The following is a 23,658-nucleotide window of genomic DNA, read 5'->3' on the forward strand; positions in this document are numbered from 1 at the left end:
CATTATTCATTATTCTTTTGGCCAAATTTCATATTCACAAATGTAAATTTACAAACAAAACACCACGATCTATTACCTTACATTTTTTTTAAACTGTATTTTAAGACAATTAAATACTCTACCAACAAAAAAGCTATTAGAATTGTAAATGTTTGTATATGTCCCTTAAGGTCCATGTGTAATGTGATATTGTACCCCCTAGCCCAATTGTCCTTTGTATATTCTTATATACTTGTGTTCCATGTACTTTGTGTATTGATTAGTTGTTAATTAAAATAATAATAATAATAAAAACAGGTTATTTTTCTTCGATAAGGTTTAACGGCTGTTGACATCCAATAAATGTTGCATTGCCGCCACCTACTAGACTGGAGTATAACTCCCTTATACGTTGCTTGAAAAATAAATAAACAAATAACCTACCATCTAACTACACTCACAACAAAAATATATTATAATAATAAAATTAAAAAATAAACACCACCCTACTCCACTATTTGAATCTATTTAGTCCTACTTCAGGCCAACAGCCTGAAAGGATGGAACACCACCACTCAACACACCCTGCAACTCTTCTGACGCAAAATCCCGCACACCCAAATACCTCTCTGCAGCTGCCACCACCACCTCAATTCTCTGCGACTTACGTTCCATCCTTGCAGTACAGTTGATAACCATTGCTATAAATGCAAAAAAATCTAATCTTAACTGAAACATATATCACTTGTTGGTTTACCCCTCTGTACTGGTACAGATCTACTATTCACACCACTCCTCTCAGGATCCCTCCCCCTTGACCCATCTTCCTCGACTTTCTTCACTGCCTCAGCATATGACAATTTCTGCACTACTCTTACCCTGGAAACCTCAAACTGCCTCTCTCGCACAGGACATTTCTGATCCCCAGCCCCATGGGCACCTCTACAATTAACACATACCAATACCTTCCCCAATGCTGGTTGAAAGAATGCCAAGAGTGTGCAAAGCTGTCATCAAGGCAAAGGGTGGCTACTTTGAAGAATCTCAAATTTAAAATCTATTTTGATTTGTTTAGCACTTTTTTGGTTACTACATAATTCCATATGTGTTATTTCATAGTTTTGATGTCTTCCCTATTATTCTACAATGTAGAAAATAGTAAAAAATAAAGAAAAAAAAACTTAAATGAATAGGTGTGTCCACACTTTTGACTGGTACTGTATGTGTTGTCGGTAGCCTGATACTGTAAGCAACATTCTATTGCAATGTTACATTCTAGCAATCAACTGTATGTTATGTATCAATCAAACCTAATGAAATGTGATATATTTTGCACCAACGTTGTCTTTGGATTGTAGCTCAAAATATTGCTGGAGTTATGAAACCCTATGATGAAATTCAAAATTATTGAATGATCAAATCAAATGTTATTGCTCACATACACATATTCAGCAGATGTTATTGCAGAAGTAGCGAAATGCTTGTAGGCCAAGGTCTGTTCATCAACACACAGTAGGCCTACCGATTAGTAGCCTAGAATACTGCCATGATAAATCAGTCCCCCAACAGCAAATAGCAAAACAGAATGAACAAATTAAGAGATTTATTCCATTCCTGATCGAAAGTACACTGCAATTTTGTTCATTACCCACAAATATATTTCTAATAAGTCTTTAATTAAAAACAAGGCTTCAATTCTGAATTTATTTGGTACCCATTTGTACCCAAAATAACACTGTGCCTGTAAAGAAATATGAAGATATTTTAACATCTTCTGAAGTTGTGCTGTAAAGGCAGGCCTTTCTATAAACATTGTGGATTTTCTGTTTCTTCTGCATCCATTATGCCTGATAAGTTTCCCTATATCTCTCACTGCTGCTGTGTCATTCCACTGTGCCCTCTATACTACCCTAATGCAGCAGGCCAAGAGGGAAATGAAAGCCAACCCCTTAAGATACTGTAAACTGATGGTAGGGGTACGCTACCTACATGCGCATATTACCTCAATTACCTTGACTAAATGGTGTCCCCACACATTGACTCTGTACCGGTACCCTCTGAATATAGGCTCGCTATTGTTATTTTACTGCTGCTGTTTAATTATTTGTACCTTTTATTTTCAATGTTTTTTTACTTATCTTTTTTTTACTTAACACTTATTTTTCTTAAAACTGCATTGTTGGTTAAGGGCTTGTAAGTAAGCATTTCACTGTAATGTTGTTGTATTCGGCGCATGGGACAAATATAATTTGATTTGACTTAACTATATGTAAAATCATTTGCCTGAAGCCTATTTCCCCCAGAGGTTTGAGGCTTATGTTAAACCTGCTATGATACTTAAATGATCTCTATCACAATTAAAACAACAGAAACTGAAGAAAGTCACAACAGAAGAGAATGATTGACTGTAATGAGTAAGGCTGCTATTATGAGAGCGTGTGCTGCCTACCATGTGTGTGTGTGTGTGTGGTTTCAGTGTCCACTGTCGTGGCAAGTCGAGTGGTTCTGGCTGAAGACTCCTGGTTTGAAAATAGTCCCTGGTTTATTGGTAGAATATTCCTGACATACAAAAGGTTCCTGGTTTGGAAATTATGCTAAGGTTAAAGAGGGTCTGTTGTGATAGGCAGACCCAGAATGAAGTGGATTTAAGGGAATAGTGATTGGCAGGTCAGTCTCTGTGAGTGGTGCCTGCTAGCTGACTGGCAGTCCGGCGTTGGTCTTCTTGTCATTGATGGAGCTTAGCATGTCTGAGACGAGCTCCTCAAGCCCATAGGTCGACTTCCAGCCCCAGTCTCTCTGTGCATTGGAGTCATCAAACCTCACTGGCCAGCTGTCTGCTACACACCAGGGGACAATCATGGTCAATAGTTATTTTACACATCACAACTTTCATAAGGCCCAATGAGGACGTCATTCATGACTGGGGACCGTGTGAAGCAAACCCAGAGTAAATAAAATTAAATTAGATTAGATTCGATTTGAAATAGCAATGCTGTAGGAGGTCAAGGATGAGAGAAAGGCTGACATGTAAGGCTTACAATATTTAATACTACTACAAAAATACAATGTATATCTACTCTAGCCTATACACTATGAAGGAGAAAACGTTCCATATACTTCTGCTATGGCTTAATTCAAATCACACATCTTGAGGTTCAATAACAATTAAAAACATTCCACAGACAGTCAGACACACACCAATAAGGTGAACAATGAACATACCAATGGTCTGGCGGACAGAGTCAGGGTTATAGGTGACCTTGAGGTGGGGCAGGTGCTTGCGTATTTCCGTGGAAACTTCCTCGGGGGTGAAGCTCATGGCAGCGATGTTGTACGTGCGCAGCGACAGTTGGCATTCCGGGGCATGCATGAACTCCACAGTCGCACGGTGGCAGTCACCAATGTGCATCATGGGCAGACGTGTGTCAGCGCGTAAATAGCACTCGTGGTGACCTGTGCTGAGTGCATCGTGAAAAATCTGGACAGCATAGTCTATGGGAAAGGAGAGCAAAAAAGTACACAGAATGTATTGGAATATATCCCTATGGCATTAATACCTTAATAAATGATTATATGATAAATATGGGTTACCTGTTGTTCCTCCCCCAGGCTGTGTGTTAGCTGAGATGATGCCAGGATAGCGTAGGCAGCGGAAGTCCAGTCCATACTTGTGATGAAGATACTAACAGAGAGAGATTTAACACAATCAAAGCAAATAACCAGCAAAAGCATATTTAACTTAATCTGCACTGTTAATTCATTGATTTACTCTCTCTGAAAAATCTACATGTGAAAACTCTCTCGCTTTAAGAGAGGACCGGCAGGTTGTGTGCTCTCGCAGGTTGTGTGCTCTCGCTTTAAGAGAGGACCGGCAGGTTGTGTGTGTGCAAGAGTGTGCATTTGACAGCAATGTGGTCGCATTACGACTGCATCTATGACTGTTTGTGTGTTGATGTGTGTATATTTGTATGTGTGAACATAACAGGTCACACCTCCCCCATCAGTTCGGCGTGCACTTTGGACACCCCATAAATGGTGTGAGGCCTCTGGACACACAGGTCAGGTGCGGGGTCACGGGGAGAAGAAGGGCCAAAAGCTCCGATGGTGCTAGGGACAAAGAGACGTAAGCAGCTCTCCAGAGCCAGGTCCAGCACATTATGAAGGCCTAGAAAGAACAGCAAGGAGTGAAGCTATAGACAAAAACATACAAACCTTGCAAAAAGGGCTACAGTGATACTGCCCTGGATACTGTGGTAGCGTGTGTGTGTGAATTTGGAGCTGACCTGTGATATTGATCTTGCGTGCCAGGGCCACATTGGCCTCTCCTACAACACTGAGTAGAGCGCTGTAATGCACCAGCCAGGTGATGCGGTTATTCACCACCAACTCTCTGAGGTTCTTATAGTCCAACACGTCAGCATACACAAACGGGCCTGAGGGAGAGGAGAAGAGATTGACAAACTACGGATTGTCCCTTCAAGGCAGAGAACATGTTATTTTCTGCAGAAAAGAAGAGCATTTGAGAAGCGCAGTATGGAGATGTGCATGGACATTGAGATCAATAGAGAATTGCTGATCGTGCCAACTAAGAAAACTTACCACTTCTGTACACTTCTGGTGGAGCCTTTTTAATATCCGATAGGATAACGTTTTCTGTTCCGTACTGTTTCCTACACAATGATATTCAATTAATATATGACATTTCAGTTAATTCCTGGAATTTATGGGAATTAAATTGGATAGGAGCCCAACCCCAGAAGGTAAACTAGATGTTAAGTGAGAATTCGACAACTTGGGGAATATTCATGCTATCAACATCGAAGAAATCAGCATTGAAGAAAAGATTACTCTTTAGTTTTTTTCTTACCTCAGGATTTCTGCAAGCCCCACACCTAACTGGCCAAGGCCTCCTTAACCATGAAGAGAAAAATAATGCATAATACAATGCAGAATTCATAAGCATTCATGAAACAACACCATCTCAATTGTTCTTGTTCATTTGTATTTGCTAAAAGGTCTCAGAGAATATATGGTGAAAATGTGTTTCTTATGTACAATTTCAGAAAAAAGTAGGGCTGGATGTTTAGTCATATTCTGCTTCAACCAGGCTGCAACCTTTTTTGTTTTCACCAAAGCTTTATGTACAGACAAAAACTGGCCTCAGGCCATTATTCTGCCCATGGTCACTTGCTAGTGCCTTTTTGTCCCCAGTCTACTCACAGCCTATTGTACTAAGGAAAAGAGGATGGCCACTTACTGAACAGTGAAAACAACTCGAAATGACAAAGAGAATGACAGCATGCCTATGCGTGTATAAAAAAATGGAACAGATTTGACTCAATTTCATAAACACATATACATCCTATAGGGCCTATCTATAGACTATGGGCCATAAAGTGTTATTTGCTACTTGAGATAATAAAAAATAGTTAACCTGTGATGAGAATTCGTGGGTTCTCTGCAGTAGATTGAATTGAATCCTGACTGTTCCACCGGCTGTTCTGTCCGGGCGACCAACTACAGCCCCGGAATGACAAACTACGCGCCCGGCTGCGACAGCCATGGCACAACGATCCGAATAGAGCTGCCGCGGAGGGCATACAGAACAGCATACCCGGTAGCATGTGGAGCTGTTGACCCTGTGGAAAAAGATGGATCAAAGACAACATGTTATCTATTTCATCCGGCAAATCAATCTCACTCAGTAGGAATGACACCATTTAGGCCATAGGCACTGTTCATTCTATGGATTAATTCAAAAATTACAATTTGAACAGTGCAATGGAAAAATCAACTCAAATTGTATTGTTCGAATACACATATGTAACGTTAGCAGATGTTATTGCAGATTTGGCGAAATGCTTGTGTTCCTTGCTCCAACAGTGTGGTAATATCTAACAATACACAACAATACACATGAACCTAAAAGTAAAAGAATGGAATTAAGAAATATAGAAATATTAGGACGAGCAATGTAGGAGTCCAGAGTGTGTATAAATATCAAATCAAACTGTATTTGTCACATGCGCCAAATACAACAAGTGTAGACTTTACTGTGAATTGCTTAACCCAACAGTGCAGTTTAAGAAGAGTTAAGAAAATATTTACCAAGTAGACTAAAATAAAACGTAATGATAAAAAGTAATAATAAAAAGTAACACATTAAGAATAACAATAACGAGGCTATATACATGGGGAACCGGTACCCGAGTCAGTGTGCGGGGGTACAGATTAGTTGAGGTAATTTGTACATGTAGGTGGAGGTGAAGTGACTATGCAGATATAATATACAGCGAGTAGCATATATATATGTATGTATATATGTATATATATGTGTGTGTCTGTGTTTGTGTGTGATGGGCTGTAATAGACATTATGGACCGTGTGTGGATAGAATATGTAGTATATCTGAAGAATACGTGGATAGAATAGTAAATGTACAGCATTAGTTGAATAGGATGGCCTTGACTAGAGTACAGTATATACATTTGAAATTGGTTAAACCGTATGTAAACATTATTAAAGTGACGAGTTTTCCATGTCTATGTACATATGGCAGCAGCCTCGAAAGTGCAGGGGTGAGTAACCGGGTGGTACCCTGCCTGTAAGTTCAGGGCAGGGTACTGGATGGAGGCCAGCTCGTGATGCCTATTTAACAGTCAGCCTTGAGATAGAAGCTGTTTTTCAGTTACACATCCGTACAACAATGAGTAGGTTAGTTATGTAACATTGTTGTTTAGCCCATTTAAAACATCAACTTTATACAGTTCATATTGAGTGAAACACCACGCGTTATCTTTCAGAAGTAGAATGGATACAAAACAACATGTTACCTGTGTGCTGACAAAAACCTGCAATCAGTCTCTGTTCCTGCCAACCAAACTGAAGACTTTACAGATCGCACAATCGCATTTCACGCTACAAACCGAATTTATGAAAATTGCGCTGGTAAAACGGTTTTCATGGTAGTTAACTCTTAGAATTAAAAGATTACCCTCCGATTGGTCACGGATTAAGCGCACCAAGCATCCATTGGGTAAAGCTAGATAAACGGCTGATGAAAGTCATGCTGGGATATGTGGTTTTCCTTGTTGTGATGTAAGAGCGTAAGAGGGCGTGACTCAATTGTATAGGACTACAATATCCAGCCTGCAAGGCATTACATGTGGGCAAACATGCTGACTAGCCGCTCACAGTGGATTTGTATTGTGTAGAAATGTTTAGCTGAGTTTGGCTAGAGCAGGACTGGAGCGTAGAGGCTTACTTCAGAGTCAGAGAAGGGATCAAACATATATTTGACAAGTGACAACAAGCATTATGCTACTTACTACAGTTTGGTGTAATATATGTCACCTCAGGTGTAGTGTGTTGTGTATAAGTCAAATGCTGTGAAGAGGACTTCTGATTCCTGTCTTTAAAACCCAACAGAAACACACATCAACCAACCAAATCAGAATACAGAAACAATTTATTAACAAAAACAATAAGATACAATACCGGTCAAAGGTTTTAGAAAAACTACTCATTATGTGTACTATTTTCTACATTGTAGAATAATAGTGAAGACATCAAAACTATGAAATAACACATATGGAATCATGTAGTAACCAGAAAAGTGTTAAACAAATCCAAATATATTTTACATTTGAGATTCTTCAAAGTAGCCACCCTTTGCCTTGATGACAGCTATGCACATTCATGGCATTCTCTCAACCAGCTTCATGAGGGAGTCACCTGGAATGCATTTCAATTAACAGGTGTGCCTTCTTAAAAGTTAATTTGTAGAATTACTTTCCTTCTTAATGCGTTTGAGCCAATCAGTTGTGTTGTGACAAAGTAGGGGGGTTGTGCAGAAGATCGCCCTATTTGGTAAAAGACCATATTATGGCAAGAACAGCTCAAAAAAGCAAAGAGAAATTACAGTCCATCATTACTTTAAGACATGAAGGTCAGTCTATACAGAACATTTCAAGAACTTTGATAGTTTCTTCAAGTGCAGTCGCAAAAACCATCAAGCGCTATGATGAAACTGGCTCTCATGAGGACCGCCACAGGAATGGCAGACCCAGAGTTACCTCTGCTGCAGAGGATAAGTTCATTACAGTTACCAGCCTCAGAAATTGCAGCCCAAATAAATGCTTCACAGAGTTCAAGTAACAGACACATCTCAACATCAACTGTTCAGAGGAGACTGTGTGAATCAGGCTTTCATGGTCGAATTGCTGCAAAGAAACCATTGGGATAACAACACCCACCCGTAGCACGCGCTCCAGCAGGTATATCTCACTGGTCATCCCCAAAGCCAACACCTTTTTGGCCGCCTTTCCTTCCAGTTCTCTGCTGCCAATGACTGGAACGAATTGCAAAAATCGCTGAAGCTGGAGACTTATATTTCCCTCAATAACTTTAAACATCAGCTATCCGAGCAGCTAACCGATTGCTGCAGCTTTACATAGCCCATCTGTAAATAGCCCACCCAATCTACCTACCTCATCCCCATATTGTTTTTATTTACTTTTCTGCTCTTTTGCACACCAGTATTTCTACTTGCACATCACCATCTGGTCATCTATAACTCCAGTGTTAATTTTCTAAATGTTAATTACTTTGCTACTATGGCCTATTTATTGCCTTACCTCATGCCATTTGCACACACTGTATATAGACTATTTTTTTCTATTGTGTTATTGACTGTACGCTTGTGTAACTCTGTGTTGTTATTTGTGTCGCACTGCTTTGCTTTATCTTGGCCAGGTCGCAGTTGAAAATGAGAACTTGTTCTTCACTGGCCTACCTGGTTAAATAAAAGTGAAATAAAATAATTAAAATACTAAAGGACACCATAAGAGGAAGAGACTTGCTTGGGCCAAGAAACACGAGCAATGGACATTAGACCGGTGGAAATTTGTCCTTTGGTCTGGAGTCCAAATGGGAGATGTTTGGTTCCAACCACCGTGTCTTTGTGAGACGCAGTGTGGATGAACTGATGATCTCTGCATGTGTATTTCCCACCAAAAAGCATGGAGGAGGAGGTGTTAATGTGTGAGGGTGCTTTGCTGGTGACAATGTGTGTGATTTATTTAGAATACAAGGCACACTTAACCAGCATGGCTACCACAACATTCTGCAGCGATACGCCATCCCATCTGGTTTGGGCTAAGTGGGACTATCATTTGTTTTTCAACAGGACAAATGACCCAACACACCTCCAGGTTGTGTAAGGGATATTTTACCAAGAAGGAGAGTGATGGAGTGCTGCATCAGATCACCTGGCCTCCACAATCCCCCTACCACAGCCAAGTTGAGATGGTTTGGGATGAGTTGTACCACAGAGTGAAGGAAAGCAGCCAACAAGTGCTCGGCATATGTGGGAACTCCTTCAAGACTGTTGAAAAGCATTCCATGTGAAGCTGGTTGAGAGAATGCCAAGAGTGTGCAAGCTGTCCTCAAGGCAAAGAGTGGCTATTTGAATATGTGTGAGTGGCTATTTGAGTGGCTATTTAAATATAAAATATATTTGGATTTCTTTAGAACATTTTTGGTTACTACATAATTCCATGTGTTATTTCATAGTTTGATGTCTTCACTATTATTCTACAATGTAGAAAATAGTAAAAATAACTAAATAAAACCTTGAATGAGTAGGTGTGTCCACAAATTTGACTGGTACTGTATGTGTTGTAGGTAGCCTGATACTGTAAGCAACATGACTAGGTGTTCCAAAACTTTTGAACGGTAGTGTATATGTGTTTTGTCCTGAAATGCATCATAGTACTAAGGTAAGGTTAAAAGGAGATCACATTAGTCCTGCACGAAATAAGCTATGAAATCGTTTGAATTCATCTTGTGAAATGTTTGATTGTCAACAATAATATACATGACATTTTCCCTGATCTCTTAATTCTAGAAAACAAAATCTGGACTTGCAGTGAAAAGAGTATAAAAAAGGTAGTTAGAGTAGATACAGTGCCTTGCGAAAGTATTCGGCCCCCTTGAACTTTGCGACCTTTTGCCACATTTCAGGCTTCAAACATAAAGATATAAAACTGTATTTTTTTGTGAAGAATCAACAACAAGTGGGACACAATCATGAAGTGGAACGACATTTATTGGATATTTCAAACTTTTTTAACAAATCAAAAACTGAAAAATTGGGCATGCAAAATTATTCAGCCCCCTTAAGTTAATACTTTGTAGCGCCACCTTTTGCTGCAATTACAGCTGTAAGTCGCTTGGGGTATGTCTCTATCAGTTTTGCACATCGAGAGACTGAAATTTTTTCCCATTCCTCCTTGCAAAAGAGCTCGAGCTCAGTGAGGTTGGATGGAGAGCATTTGTGAACAGCAGTTTTCAGTTCTTTCCACAGATTCTCGATTGGATTCAGGTCTGGACTTTGACTTGGCCGTTCTAACACCTGGATATGTTTATTTTTGAACCATTCCATTGTAGATTTTGCTTTATGTTTTGGATCATTGTCTTGTTGGAAGACAAATCTCCGTCCCAGTCTCAGGTCTTTTGCAGACTCCATCAGGTTTTCTTCCAGAATGGTCCTGTATTTGGCTCCATCCATCTTCCCATCAATTTGAACCATCTTCCCTGTCCCTGCTGAAGAAAAGCAGGCCCAAACCATGATGCTGCCACCACCATGTTTGACAGTGGGGATGGTGTGTTCAGGGTGATGAGCTGTGTTGCTTTTACGCTAAACATAACGTTTTGCATTGTTGCCAAAAAGTTCAATTTTGGTTTCATATGACCAGAGCACCTTCTTCCACATGTTTGGTGTGTCTCCCAGGTGGCTTGTGGCAAACTTTAAACAACACTTTTTATGGATAATGTTTAAGAAATGGCTTTCTTCTTGCCACTCTTCCATAAAGGCCAGATTTGTGCAATATACGACTGATTGTTGTCCTATGGACAGAGTCTCCCACCTCAGCTGTAGATCTCTGCAGTTCATCCAGAGTGATCATGGGCCTCTTGGCTGCATCTCTGATCAGTCTTCTCCTTGTATGAGCTGAAAGTTTAGAGGGACAGCCAGGTCTTGGTAGATTTGCAGTGGTCTGATACTCCTTTCATTTCAATATTATCGCTTCCACAGTGCTCCTTGGGATGTTTAAAGCTTGGGAAATCTTTTTGTATCCAAATCCGGCTTTAAACTTCTTCACAACAGTATCTCGGACCTGCCTGGTGTGTTCCTTGTTCTTCATGATGCTCTCTGCGCTTTTAACGGACCTCTGAGACTATCACAGTGCAGGTGCATTTATACGGAGACTTGATTACACACAGGTGGATTGTATTTATCATCATTAGTCATTTAGGTCAACATTGGATCATTCAGAGATCGTCACTGAACTTCTGGAGAGAGTTTGCTGCACTGAAAGTAAAGGGGCTGAATAATTTTGCACGCCCAATTTTTCAGTTTTTGATTTGTTAAAAAAGTTTGAAATATCCAATAAATGTCGTTCCACTTCATGATTGTGTCCCACTTGTTGTTGATTCTTCACAAAAAAATACAGTTTTATATCTTTATGTTTGAAGCCTGAAATGTGGCAAAAGGTCGCAAAGTTCAAGGGGGCCGAATACTTTCGCAAGGCACTGTATGTGTCATCATGAGAGAAACATTTTTAACAATGAGGAACTTTCACAGTATGCAATGCAATTTGATGTCCATAGGAGCAGCAATCTCTTGCAATAAAAGTAGATTTGTTCTCTCCCTCAACAGTCAATCAACCAGGATGAGCCTCCAGTGTCTCTGTGTGTCACTGTATTGTTGTCCTCTCTTCATCAATGTTTTCAACTTTACTCACGGCACTCAATGACAAGGTTCCGTATCTCCCCCGGTGTTCCCTCAGGTGAAGAGCATATTAGGTCCACCGCAGGAGCAGACCTTAGACACATCCAGAAAAAGACATGTTCTTCTGGAATAATGCAATATTTTTTGGTGCGTATTACTCATCGATTAACTGTTTTAGTAAATACTCTTCATGTAATAGCTATTTCGATTCACCCATCCAACATTCAGCATATGTCAGAGGGCTGCTGAAGGGGAGAGCAGCCCCAGATCTGCCTGTAGTACTGTAACTCACCTCTCCAGAGCTGCAGGGACTGTGGCTCGACAGAGGGCCAGATGACCAGCTCAGTAGGCTCATACAGGGGGTAGAGTAGTGCTCCCTCTCACAGGGCCTCAGGAGGGACTGGAACAGACAGTGGGTTCTCTCCTTCGCCCCTGCAGCACACCTAACAATAGAGAGAGACAGATGAAGAGCAAGTGGAAAGGTACAGACAGATGCGGATTTAGTGTGGATAGACTATATTCTTGGACAAGGACTGTGGATATAAGGAGTCTGGACAACAGATGAATCCAGGTGTCACACGTCTCAACTCTCCTGATCGCTGTTGCAGAGGAAGGTGCCATAGTCTGAAGCGTAGACCTCATTGGCCAGCCGCAGCAGCACAGGCTCAGAGAAGCCCGCGGCCAGGGGGAACTGCCGGGCCAGCTGCCACACACAGTCCAGCAGCATCATCAACACTGGATGCTGCTGATCGTCCCATGAGCTCCATCACTTGATCTAAAGAAATGATGAATTACCAGACACTGACAATGATTTATGGATGATGAGAAGCACATTTCTTTATTGATAATAATGTGGGGTAGAGATGTCCTCTTGATTGTTGCTGATCACCTGCAAACGAGAGTAGACATGAGAGTTTATGGTCGCACGCTGTCAATAGGTTTGTGCGCTCAAAACCCATTGTTGTGCATTGCTCAGTGTCACGTTCTGACCCTAGTTATTGTGTTAATTGTTTGTTTTAGTTGGTCAGGGCGTGAGTTGGGTGGACATTCTATGTTTTGTGTTTCTAGGTTGTTTTTCTGTGTTCGGCCTAGTATGGTTCTCAATCAGAGGCAGGTGTCGTTAGTTGTCTCTGATTGAGAATCATACTTAGGTAGCCTGGGTTTCACTGTTGTTTTGTGGGTGATTGTTTCCGTGTCTGTTTCACCACACAGGACTGTTTCTGTTTTCACATTTATTGTTTTGTAATTTGAAGTGTTCAGTTTGGATTTATTTATTAAATAAGATGAACACTCACCACGCTGTGCTTTGGTCCTCTCTTTCCCAGGAAGAAAGCCGTTACACCCAGTATGTAACTCATGTATTTATGATCAGGAAGTACAACTGATGTATTCATGTTTGACTATTAAATCATGAGGATTAAGCTTAAGAAATGGAGCTGCTTACCTTGCTTTCCTCATTAATTGAAGAGGGTTATCTGTTAATTTCCTGGTCTGAGAATTGACAGAGAAATGGGGCGTGTTTGAGCGCATAGTTTCTTACGTACAGTACGTTTATATCCCTGGTTGTATTTATGCTTAAAGCATTGTGTAGAGTCTTTATTGAAGTGTGTGCACTATGGAAATACATTTATGTTTATAATATGAACAGGTGTATATTGTAATGGTTGCCCTTGATTCTGAGTATGCATCCTGGTAATCTGTCTGGACCTGCGGCCTTGCGAATGTTAACCTGTTTAAAGGTCTTACTCACATCGGCTATAGAGAGTGTGATCACATAGTCGTTCGTAACAGCTGGTGCTCTCATGCATGGTTCAGTGCTGTTTGCCTCGAAGTTAACATATTTGGTATTTAGCTCGACTGGTAGGCTAGCATCACTGGGCAGCTCGCAGCTGGGTTTCCATTCGTAATCTGTGATATACTGAACAAAAATCTAAACGCAACATACAACAATTTCAAAGAGTAAATTGAAATAAATTCATTAGGGCCTATCTATGGATATCACATTGCTGGGCAAGGGCGCAGCCATGGGTGGGTCTGGGAGGGCATAGGCCTACCCACTTCGGATCCATGCCCACCCACTGGGCAGGCTCAGCCAATCAGAATACGTTTTCCCCCACAAAACGGCTTTATTACAGACAGAAATACTCCTCAGTTTCATCAGCTGTCCGGGTGGCTGGTCTCAGATGATCCCGCAGGTGAAGCTGGATGTGGTGGTCCTGGGCTGGCGTGGTTACACGTGGTCTGTGGTTTTTAGGCCAGTTGGACCTACTGCCAAATTCTAAAATGAAGTTGGTGGCAGTAATATGGTAGATAAATTAACATTAAATTCTCTGGCAAAAGCTCTGGTGGACATTCCTGCAGTCAGCATACCAATTGCACGCTCCCTCAAAACTTGAGACATCTCTGGCATTGTATTGTGTGACAAAACTGCACATTTTAGTGGCCTTTTATTGTCTCCAGCACAAGGTGCACCTGTGTAATGACCATGCTGTTTAATCACCTTCTTGATGTGACTTACCTGTCAGGTGGATGGATTATCTTGGCAAAAGAGAAATGCTCACTAACAGGAATGTAAACAAATGTGTGCAATTTGTTGTTGAGAAATAAGCTTTTTGTGCATAGGGAACATTTCAGTGATCTTTTATTTCAGCTCATGAAATATGGCACCGACACTTAATAATTTTGTTCAGTATAGTTTTCAAGCCCTGCCACGTCTGATGAGTGTCAGAGACGGTGTAGTAGGATTCGATCTTAATCGTGTATTGACGCTCTGCCTGTTTGCTGGGGCTGAGCTCCCTGCCATACATGACCTCTACACAGGGCGGTGTCAGAGGAAGGCCCTAAAAATTGTCAAAGATTCCAGCCACCAAGTCATAGACTGTTCTCTTTGCTACCGCACGGAAAGCGGTACCAATGCATCAAGTCTGCCCCCAATCCATAAGACTGCTAAATAGTTTGGTTGAATAGTTGTTCACGATGCATGTAACGAATACAATTTGATTTGATTGTTAATTAATCATTGTGTGAAACGTATTCCCATTGGAGGATGCATTGTGGGTATAAGAACCCTGCTATTTCATTGTTTGAGAGAGGCAGGGATCAGGTCAGCATGCCTCCAGTTTTAAAGCTATACTTGACACCTGGGTTTTTCTTTGATAGTGTTCCACATATTTTGATTCAGATTGTCTTTGATCATCAACCACTGTTTTCTTTGTTTTGTTGTAAATACAGTTTTCGCCAGTCTATTTTCTCCATCTACATATAAAAAGGCTCACTCTGGGAAAGAGAAGTCAATATCTGCTGTTGCCTCCTCACTGTTATAATCCAACCGCATGGCCAACCTTATACACACACAGGAAGCCGGCCAGTGTGCGTGTATTTGGGTCCAGGATGAGTTGGGCCAAAGAGCTCACCAGAAGGGTGGTGTCTGTGACCTTTGAACCATGGACTAGAACAGTGTGGCCATCCCTGGACACAGCCACAGAGCACCATAGAGGGTTACATAACAAACACTAAACAAAAATATAAACACAACAATTACAAATATTTTACTGAGTTACAGTTCATATAAGGAAATCAGTCAATTGAAATATATTAATCAGGCCCTAATCTATGGATTTCACATGACTGGGAATACAGAAAACCAGTCAGTATCTGGCGTGACCACCATTTGCCTCATGCATCGCAACACATCTCCTTCGCATAGAGTTGATCAGGCTGTTGATTGTGGCCTGTGGAATGTTGTCCAACTCCTCATCAATGGCTGTGGGAAGTTGCTGGAAATTGGCGGGAACTGGAACGCGCTGTCGTACACATCGTTTTCAGAGGATCCCAAACATGCTCAATGGGTGAGTATGCAGGCCATGGAAGAACTGGGAGTTCTCCAGCTTGCTCAGTAAGCAGTCCACACTGTGGGAGTGATCCCCACAGGCCTCCACCAGCTTTATCAGACTCTCCTGGGGCACCTTTCTCCTGGGGATACACACATACAACTATTCAGTCAATAGGCATAGAGCTATTCAGCCAAACAAATGTGGCATTGTTTGGCATGACAAAAAAAGGGGTTGGCTAAAGCAGAAACAGCCTGGCAACTACGTTAGACATACGTAGCCACAAACACATGAAAGAACTCACACACAACAGGCAAACACACAGACACCTTTCCAGTTGGCAGTGCAGTCTCTTCCAACAGCTGTAGCTAGATCTGGACTCCAACCTGCCCTCTGTCATCCTGGTCTGCTGAGCATATTGCTTGGAACGGGTGTCAACGATGTAACCCAGCCCAGAGCTGTCAATTACCGACTGGAGGAGGAGCGTATCCTCCCTACAGCGGCTCCCGTCAGGGTCCGGCTACTGCACATGATGACCTGGGAAACACAATTTTGCTATTTGATACCGTAGATGCCAAAGTATGGCATTGTAGTGACATGAATGTATCTGTGTGTGACTGCAACTCCATTTATGTGCGTGTGCATGTGTGGGCTCCCGAGTGGCGCAGTGGTTTAAGGCACTACATCTCAGTGCTAGAGGCGTCGCTACAGACCATGGTTCGATCCCGGGCTGTATCGCAACCGGCCGTGATCGGGAGTTCCATGGAGCGGCGCACAATTGACCCAGCGTCCTCTGGGTTAGGGGAGGGTTTGGCTGGCGTAGGCCGTCATTGTAAATAAGAAGTTGTTCTTAACTGACTTGCCTAGTTAAATAAAGGTTAAGACACACAGTGTAGTCTCTGTTCACATGACTCAGTCTATACCTATCCTGCTGCAGAGGGAGATGAAAGTTGGAAGACACAACAACACAGATACATATAGTATATCACTGTATCACTGTTAAACAATGAGGGTGATTTGTGGTTCTATATATACACAACCTTTTGAGGGCCATATATGAAGCGAGCCATTGAACCCTTTTTGGTTTGAAATAATATGATTTCTTCTAACAGGGCCTAAACTGGGTCTATTAGGTTGTCTTGACATAGTGATCCCCATGTCAAGGGTTTCACAGGAAGCTGACTAAATAGCTTAGCAGGGATTCATGTTGTTTCCCACATGTACTGTATACACTACACAGTCATAATGTAGTAAGTGAAACCACATGTACTAGGCTGCAGAGCTGGTATTGCGGTCTCAGCAGGATGAATTGATCTGAATCTTGACCCTTCCATTGTATCTGCCCAGTGACCCATAGGCATGTTGCTCTGTTCCCAACCCCCTATGTGGACTTCCTGATCCCAGCTCTCTGTTTTCCTGTCACATGTGACGACCTGGATTATAGTCTGTGATGATTGTCTCTGATTTTAGATTTAATGCAACAACGATGGGATATATATGTGTGTGTATATATATATATGTATGTGTGTGTGTGTGTGGCACTTACTAGCTCCTCCATTTGAGCATAGGCCTGTGGAGGCGATGAGATACCCCACTGGTCCTGGAGACTGAGTTTAAACGGTCTGTAGAAAAATGGATACATATCGGACACACTTACCAGAGAAGAGAGAGACCACAGAGAGCGAGAGCAAGAGCGAGAGAGGGGGGGGTGTACCTCAATGTCCAGCTAGAGAACACACAGTACCTTACACTTGAGGGTGATTGTTCCAGAGTACCCGGATGGCGTTTATATGAAACACACACAAGGGCCTGTCTCACCCTACACATTACACTCAACACTACCCCTCAGGGTTCTATGATCTGGGCTGAAAAATAAAGTCTTGGAGTTTCTCTAAGTGACAGTATGTGAGACCTACATTTCCCCTCCATTATAACTCTTTGTCTGCAGTACACCTCCGAACCAGATTCATCACGGCTGCAAATTAATGCTGAAAGTCCTCAATTCTTTGCAGTTCATGACAAAAAGCATGTGGAGAAAAACATTAAGAATCCTCTGTTCCTTTCGCACAGTACTACGCACATGGAAAGCAGCATAGTGCAAAACACAAAAAACACATCCAGACTCGCACACAAGGTATCTCACAATTATGTAAATCCTTTGTCTCTGGCCTGTACTAGAGAAGAGGCCAATAGGTTTTCCATAATGGGCAGGGAGGGAGAGAGAGTTAGGAGGGGGCTTTGGTTAGTGAGACATCCTTATCAACAGCAAACTTAATAATAATAACAACAGTAATAATAATATATTCCGTTTAGCAGACGCTTTTATCCAAAGCGACTTACAGTCATGCATGCATAACCAGAAACCCTGACCCAACATTCACTGAGTGATTGTAGGCAGGGCCAGATTACAGAACAGACAGGCAGGGCACGTGCCCTGGAGCCCCCAACCTCCAGGGGTCCACCAACCCCCTCCAATTTAGTTATTTTTTATAAATATGGAGAATTGTGGGAAATTAGGTTGGAAACTGCTAAATGTTCTGAGCCTCATGGCAAAATGTGTAGAATTGCAGGACATTTGCTTTAAAACTGCAACATTTTCTCTAAGCCTCATGAAAGAATGTGTAGAAATAGCATTATATAACTGCATATATTTCTCTCTGCACCATGGCAAAAACTGTTTTCCAAAAAAAATCTAGAATATTGTTTTGTTCTATTTTTTAAATAGAATGGCTCCGGAGTGTAAGGGTTTTCCTGTGGTGAAGGAGAAGCGGACCAAAATGCAGCGTGGTGGTTATTCCTGTTCTTTAATAAAGGAACTAGACATGAAATAACTAACAAAACAATAAATGTGCGAAAACCTAAACAGTCCTATCTGGTGCAAACACAGAGACAGGAACAATCACCCACAAACACACAGTGAAACCCAGGCTACCTAAGTATGATTCTCAATCAGAGACAACTAATGACACCTGCCTCTGATTGAGAACCATACTAGGCCGAAACATAGAAATACCCAAAACCTAGAAAAACAAACATAGACTGCCCACCCAACTCACGCCCTGCCCATACTAAATAAATACAAAACAAAGGAAATAAAGGTCAGAACGTGACACGGAGTCAGTGCCCCAGGGCGCCAAATGTGGTAATCCGGCCCTGTGTATAGGATGGGAAAATGTTAACAGGTTCAACTTTATTAGTAACTATTAGTAGATCTATGCGCAATATGTCAAATTGGCTGTCAGCACGTTGAAATATGGGGTTTAAGCAATATGGCAGCAGTTCTGTATTCTAGGCTATATGGTCCATCAATCCGACTTTGAATGTTAGTGACATTGGTAGGCTATACTCAGTGGTGTAAAGTACTTAAGTAAAAACTACTACTTCAGTAGTTTTTGGGGGTATCTGTACTTTACTAGTCATATGTTTGACAACTTTTACTTTTACTGCGCAACATTCCTAAAGAAAATAATGTACTTTTTACTCCATACATTTTCCCTGGACACCCAGAACATTTTGACAGGAAAATGGTCCAATTCAAGTGAACATCCCTGGTCATCCCTACTGCCTCTGATCTGGCGGACTCACTCAACACAAATGCTTTGTTTGTAAATGATGTCTGAGTGTTGGAGTGTGCCCCTGGCTATCCGTTAATAAAAATAAAATAAAAAAATTGGTGCTGTCTGATTTGCTTTACATAAGGAATTTGAAATGGTTTATACTTTTACTTTTGATAATTAAGTACATTTTAGCAATTCCATTTACTTTTGAAACTTAAGTATATTTAAAACCAAATACTTTTAGACTTTTACTCAAGTAGTATTTTACTGGGTGACTTTCACTTTTACTTGAGTCATTTTCTATTAAGGTATTTTTACTTTTACTCAAGTATGACAAATGAGTACTTTTTCCACCACTTTTTCAACCAATACTTTCATGAACAAGCAGGCACCTATTGGCCTCACCCCACTTAAGTATAGCCATGGGAAGTAAGGGTTTGGAGGGTGCTGCTGCACCCCCAGAAAATTCCAAATTAAAAACGCATTTTAATTTGTAAAAGTGCACTTGGCCTTTACTAGTCCTGTATTAGCGGACCGATATGTCTGTAGCGCAGGTCGTTTTAGAATGCGTAACTAGCAATAGGCTGGTGCTAAATATCTCAAAAACTAAAAGTATAGTTTTTGGGACAAATCACTCACTCAACCCTAACCCTAAACTGCTGGGTGTAACCCTAGATAGCAAGCAGTCATGGTCAAAACATATAGACTCAATGGTTTCTAAAATGGGAAGAGGTCTGTCCATGATAAGGCATGGCTCCGCTTTCTTGACATCTAAATCAACCAGACAGGTACTACTGGCCCTAGTTTTGCTGTGTTAGAAAATGCAAAGAGTGTGGCTACTTTGAAGAATCTTTGTTTAACACTTTTGGTTACTACATGATTACATGTGTGTTATTTCATAGTGTTGATGTCTTCACTATTATTCTACAATGTAGAAAATAGTAAAATAAAGAAAAACCCTTGAATGACTAGGTGTGTCCAAACTTTTAACTGGTACTGTATATTTACTAAAAACCTCCTGTGTTGTGTGCTTGTTCATTTACCAGGTACTGTATGAATGTCTACCAATGGCATGCCTGGTGAGTGACTGGTGAGAAATTGAACCAGTCACTCAAAACATTTATAAACTATTTAAAAAGTATAAATAGTACTCACTTTAGATTAAGGACTGCAAAACGACTTTACTAATGATTTGTCATAGAACGATGCCGGGACTAGTTTATGTGGGTGAGGATAGATTTCCAGCGTTGTGCTTCATTTGACAGTGCAGTGCGCAAAGGTTATGAGTAACCTTCTGCCAAGAAGTGACAAGCCTTTCAGCGAGTGAAATAAGCAGGAGATAGGTGGGACTTTCCACCCTTCAGTGGCTGTGGCAATGTAATGTAATCCGACACCACAGTCACTCATTACTACAGCGGTATAAACACAATTCCTGGGCTGAAGAGACTGATTCAGAAGCTTCTAAACATTTATAAAACAATTCAAATACACAGACAGTCCCCGAATTGACCTTTACTGTAATCAAATAAAATAAAATGTTATTTGTCACATGCACCAAATATCAACAGGTGTAGTAGACCTTAACATGAAATGCTTACTTACAAGCCCTTAACCAACAATGCAGTTAAGAAAAATATGTTTATATAGCACTGTATAAATGTCTATTAGACAGCTATTGCCTTATTGTTATAAAAGCCAATTTAGCGACTTGTTAGGCTAAATTGCAAGTAGTAGCCTATTGTATAAATGTTCTCCCAAATCCCCCATTTCCCTAATTAGCCTATAGTAGGTATGAAATATATTTCATACAATACACAGCTAAAATATGAGGCCTAACTGGCAGCAGTAGGCTACATGATCTGTGTCAGTGTGCATGAGTGTGTCTTCTCTGTTTTCTTCCTATACCTTGACTGCACCACAGCAGCTGATCTGTCATTTCTGCACGACAGCAGCTGATCTGTCATTTCTGCACCACAGTAGCTGATCTGTCACTTCTGCAAAACAGTAGCTGATCTGTCATTTCTGCACCACAGTAGCTGATCTGTCATTTCTACACCACAGTAGCTGATCTGTCATTTCTGCACCACAGCAGCCGATCTGCCATTTCTGCACCACAGCAGCCGATCTGCCATTTCTGCACCACAGCAGCCGATCTGCCATTTCTGCACCACAGCAGCCGATCTGCCATTTCTGCACCACAGCAGCCGATCTGCCATTTCTGCACCACAGCAGCTGATCTATCATTTCTGCACCACAGCAGCTGATCTGCCATTTCTGCACCACAGTAGCTGATCTGTCATTTCTGCACCACAGCAGCTGATCTGTCATTTCTCACAGACACAGCACTAGGACCTGCTGAACCAGAACCTTTAGCAAGTAAGTCGGTTCATTTCACAAATTTAGCAGCTTCGGCCTCAAAAGCCCTTTTTTCGTCTAACTTTTTCGGTACTATACCTTTCTGTTTTTCTATTCTGACTTAGTGACTGACGGAGAGTCAGAGCAGGTCTCACTGTCTTTGATCATGTGTGCTTTACTTTGAATGTTAATTCGCGCCACCTCAGCTCAGCTAATCAGAAAACTGGGCCGACCCATCTTCGTAGGTGCCCAGCCTTTGCCCACTGGTCAGCCAAATGCTTAATATAGATTATTATGGAAATCTGAAGACATAACAACTAGGATAGGTTGCTAATAAGACTAGGATTATGCCTTTGGCTTCTGGACAAAGAAAGAAAGTTGATATGAAACCAATAGAACAGGAGAGAAATGACATGAGGAAGTCTTTAGGCCTATAAAGTAATTCCCTAAATGTTTCTATGGTCAGATTTTGGCTAGGCTACTTTGAAGCAAGGTAAGAGTACCAATAATACCGTGACATTTGGGGGACTCTTTTTCACAGGGCCAATTTTTTTATGGGCCTAATAGTAAAGACATGTACAGTGCCTTGCGAAAGTATTCACCCCCCTTGGCATTTTTCCTATTTTGTTGCCTTACAACCTGGTATTAAAATAGATTTTTTTTGTGGTTTTGTATCATTTAATGTACACAACACGCCTTACCACTTTAAATATTCAGAATATTTTTTATTGCTAAACAAACAAGAAATAAGACAAAAAACTGAAAACTTGAGCGTGCATAACTATTCACCCACCCAAAGTCAATACTTTGTAGAGCCACCTTTTGCAGCAATTACAGCTGCAAGTCTCTTGAGATATGTCTCTATAAACTTGGCCCATCTGGCCACTGGGATTTGTTGCCCATTCTTCAAGAAAAAACTACTCCAGCTCCTTCAAGTTGGATGGGTTCCTGCTGGTGTACAGCAATATATAAGTCATACCACAGATTCTCAATTGGATTGAGGTCTGGGTTTCGACTAGGCCATTCCAAGACTTTTAAATGTTTCCCCTTAAACCACTCGAGAGTTGCTTTAGCAGTATGCTTAGGGTCATTATCCTGCTGGAAGGTGAACCTCTGTCCCAGTCTAAAATATCTGGGATGGTACTCTCAGGGGGGTGAGAGGTGTTGGGTTTGTGCCAACGTTTTCCTTGATGGCCAAAATGCTACATTTTTGTATCATCTGAACATAATACCTTCTTCCATATGTTTGGGGAGTCTCCCACATGCCTTTTGGAGAACACGTTTGCTTATTCTTTTCTTTAAGCAATGGCTTTTTTTCTGGCCCCTCTTCCGTAAAGCCCAGCTCTGTGGAGTGTATGGCTTAAAGGGGTACTATTGACAGATACTCCAATCTTCGCTGTGGAGCTTTGCTGCTCCTTCAGGCTAATTCCTTTGTCACTTTGATGCCTCTCTGATTAATGCCCTCTTTCCTGGTACGTGAGTTTTGGTGGGTGGCCCTCTCCTGTCAGGTTTGTTGTGGTGCCATATTCTTTCAATTTTTTAATAATGGATTTAATGGTGCTCTGTGGGATGTTCAAAGTTTCGGATATTTTTGTATAACCCAACCATGATCTGTACTTCTCCACAACTTTGCCCTTAACCTGTTTGGATAGCTCCTTGGTCTTCATGGTGAAGCTTGCTTGGTGGTGCCCCTTGCTTAGTGGTGTTGCAGACTCTCGGGCCTTTCAGAACAGGTGTATATACAGTTGAAGTCGGAAGTTTACATACACTTAGGTTGGAGTCATTAAAACTTGTTTTTTAATCACTCCACAAATTTCTTGTTAACAAACTATAGTTTTGGCAAGTCGGTTAGGACATCTACTTCTACTTCAACTGTATCTCCCAGGCATATTACATAATTTATGCAGCAGCATACAAGACATTTTTCTACTCACCTTGGTGTGCTCACTTGAATAGGAAGGTGGCGCAGCGGTCCTTCGTGGGCCAATTTTGTCATCAAAGTCAGGCATTATCTGGATTAATGGTGCTTTCAAGACAACTGCAAACTCTGAAAAAAACAAGGTTGGATCATGTTGTCAGTGATCTTCAAGTTGTTGCTCTAGAAAGAGCTGTGCCTAAGTACAGCTCTTAGCCCTGTTATATTGGC

General features: G+C 41.3%; 1 protein-coding gene and 1 pseudogene across 1 annotated transcript; both read right to left on the reverse strand.

Moving 5' to 3' along the window:
* Positions 1-2,176: 2,176 nt before the first annotated feature.
* LOC112257132 (L-threonine 3-dehydrogenase, mitochondrial-like) lies at positions 2,177-6,975 on the reverse strand. The gene is made up of 9 exons (XM_024430698.1): positions 6,813-6,975; positions 5,414-5,618; positions 4,847-4,889; positions 4,579-4,649; positions 4,263-4,412; positions 3,972-4,144; positions 3,571-3,661; positions 3,202-3,471; positions 2,177-2,816 (listed from the first exon to the last, which is right to left on the reverse strand). Exons 2-9 carry the CDS (start codon positions 5,601-5,603, stop codon positions 2,671-2,673), a joined length of 1,134 nt encoding a protein of 377 aa, XP_024286466.1. The 5' UTR covers positions 5,604-5,618; positions 6,813-6,975; the 3' UTR covers positions 2,177-2,670.
* A 4,865-nt stretch (positions 6,976-11,840) lies between these two features.
* On the reverse strand, positions 11,841-23,521 carry LOC112255747 (annotated as a pseudogene).
* Positions 23,522-23,658: the final 137 nt, after the last annotated feature.

Source organism: Oncorhynchus tshawytscha, linkage group LG08 (assembly GCF_018296145.1).
Source record: "Oncorhynchus tshawytscha isolate Ot180627B linkage group LG08, Otsh_v2.0, whole genome shotgun sequence".
In the NCBI taxonomy this organism is placed as follows: Eukaryota; Metazoa; Chordata; class Actinopteri; order Salmoniformes; family Salmonidae; genus Oncorhynchus; species Oncorhynchus tshawytscha.

Coding starts and splice junctions, on each gene's coding strand:
- LOC112257132 (XM_024430698.1), bottom strand. CDS start 5,603: ATGCTACCGGGTATGCTGTTCTGTATGCCCTCCGCGGCAGCTCTATTC. Junction 4,890..5,413: donor CCCACGAATTCTCATCACAG/GTTAACTATTTT, acceptor TTCATGGTTAAG/GAGGCCTTGGCCAGTTAGGT. Junction 3,472..3,570: donor GCCTGGGGGAGGAACAACAG/GTAACCCATATT, acceptor CCTTTCCCATAG/ACTATGCTGTCCAGATTTTT.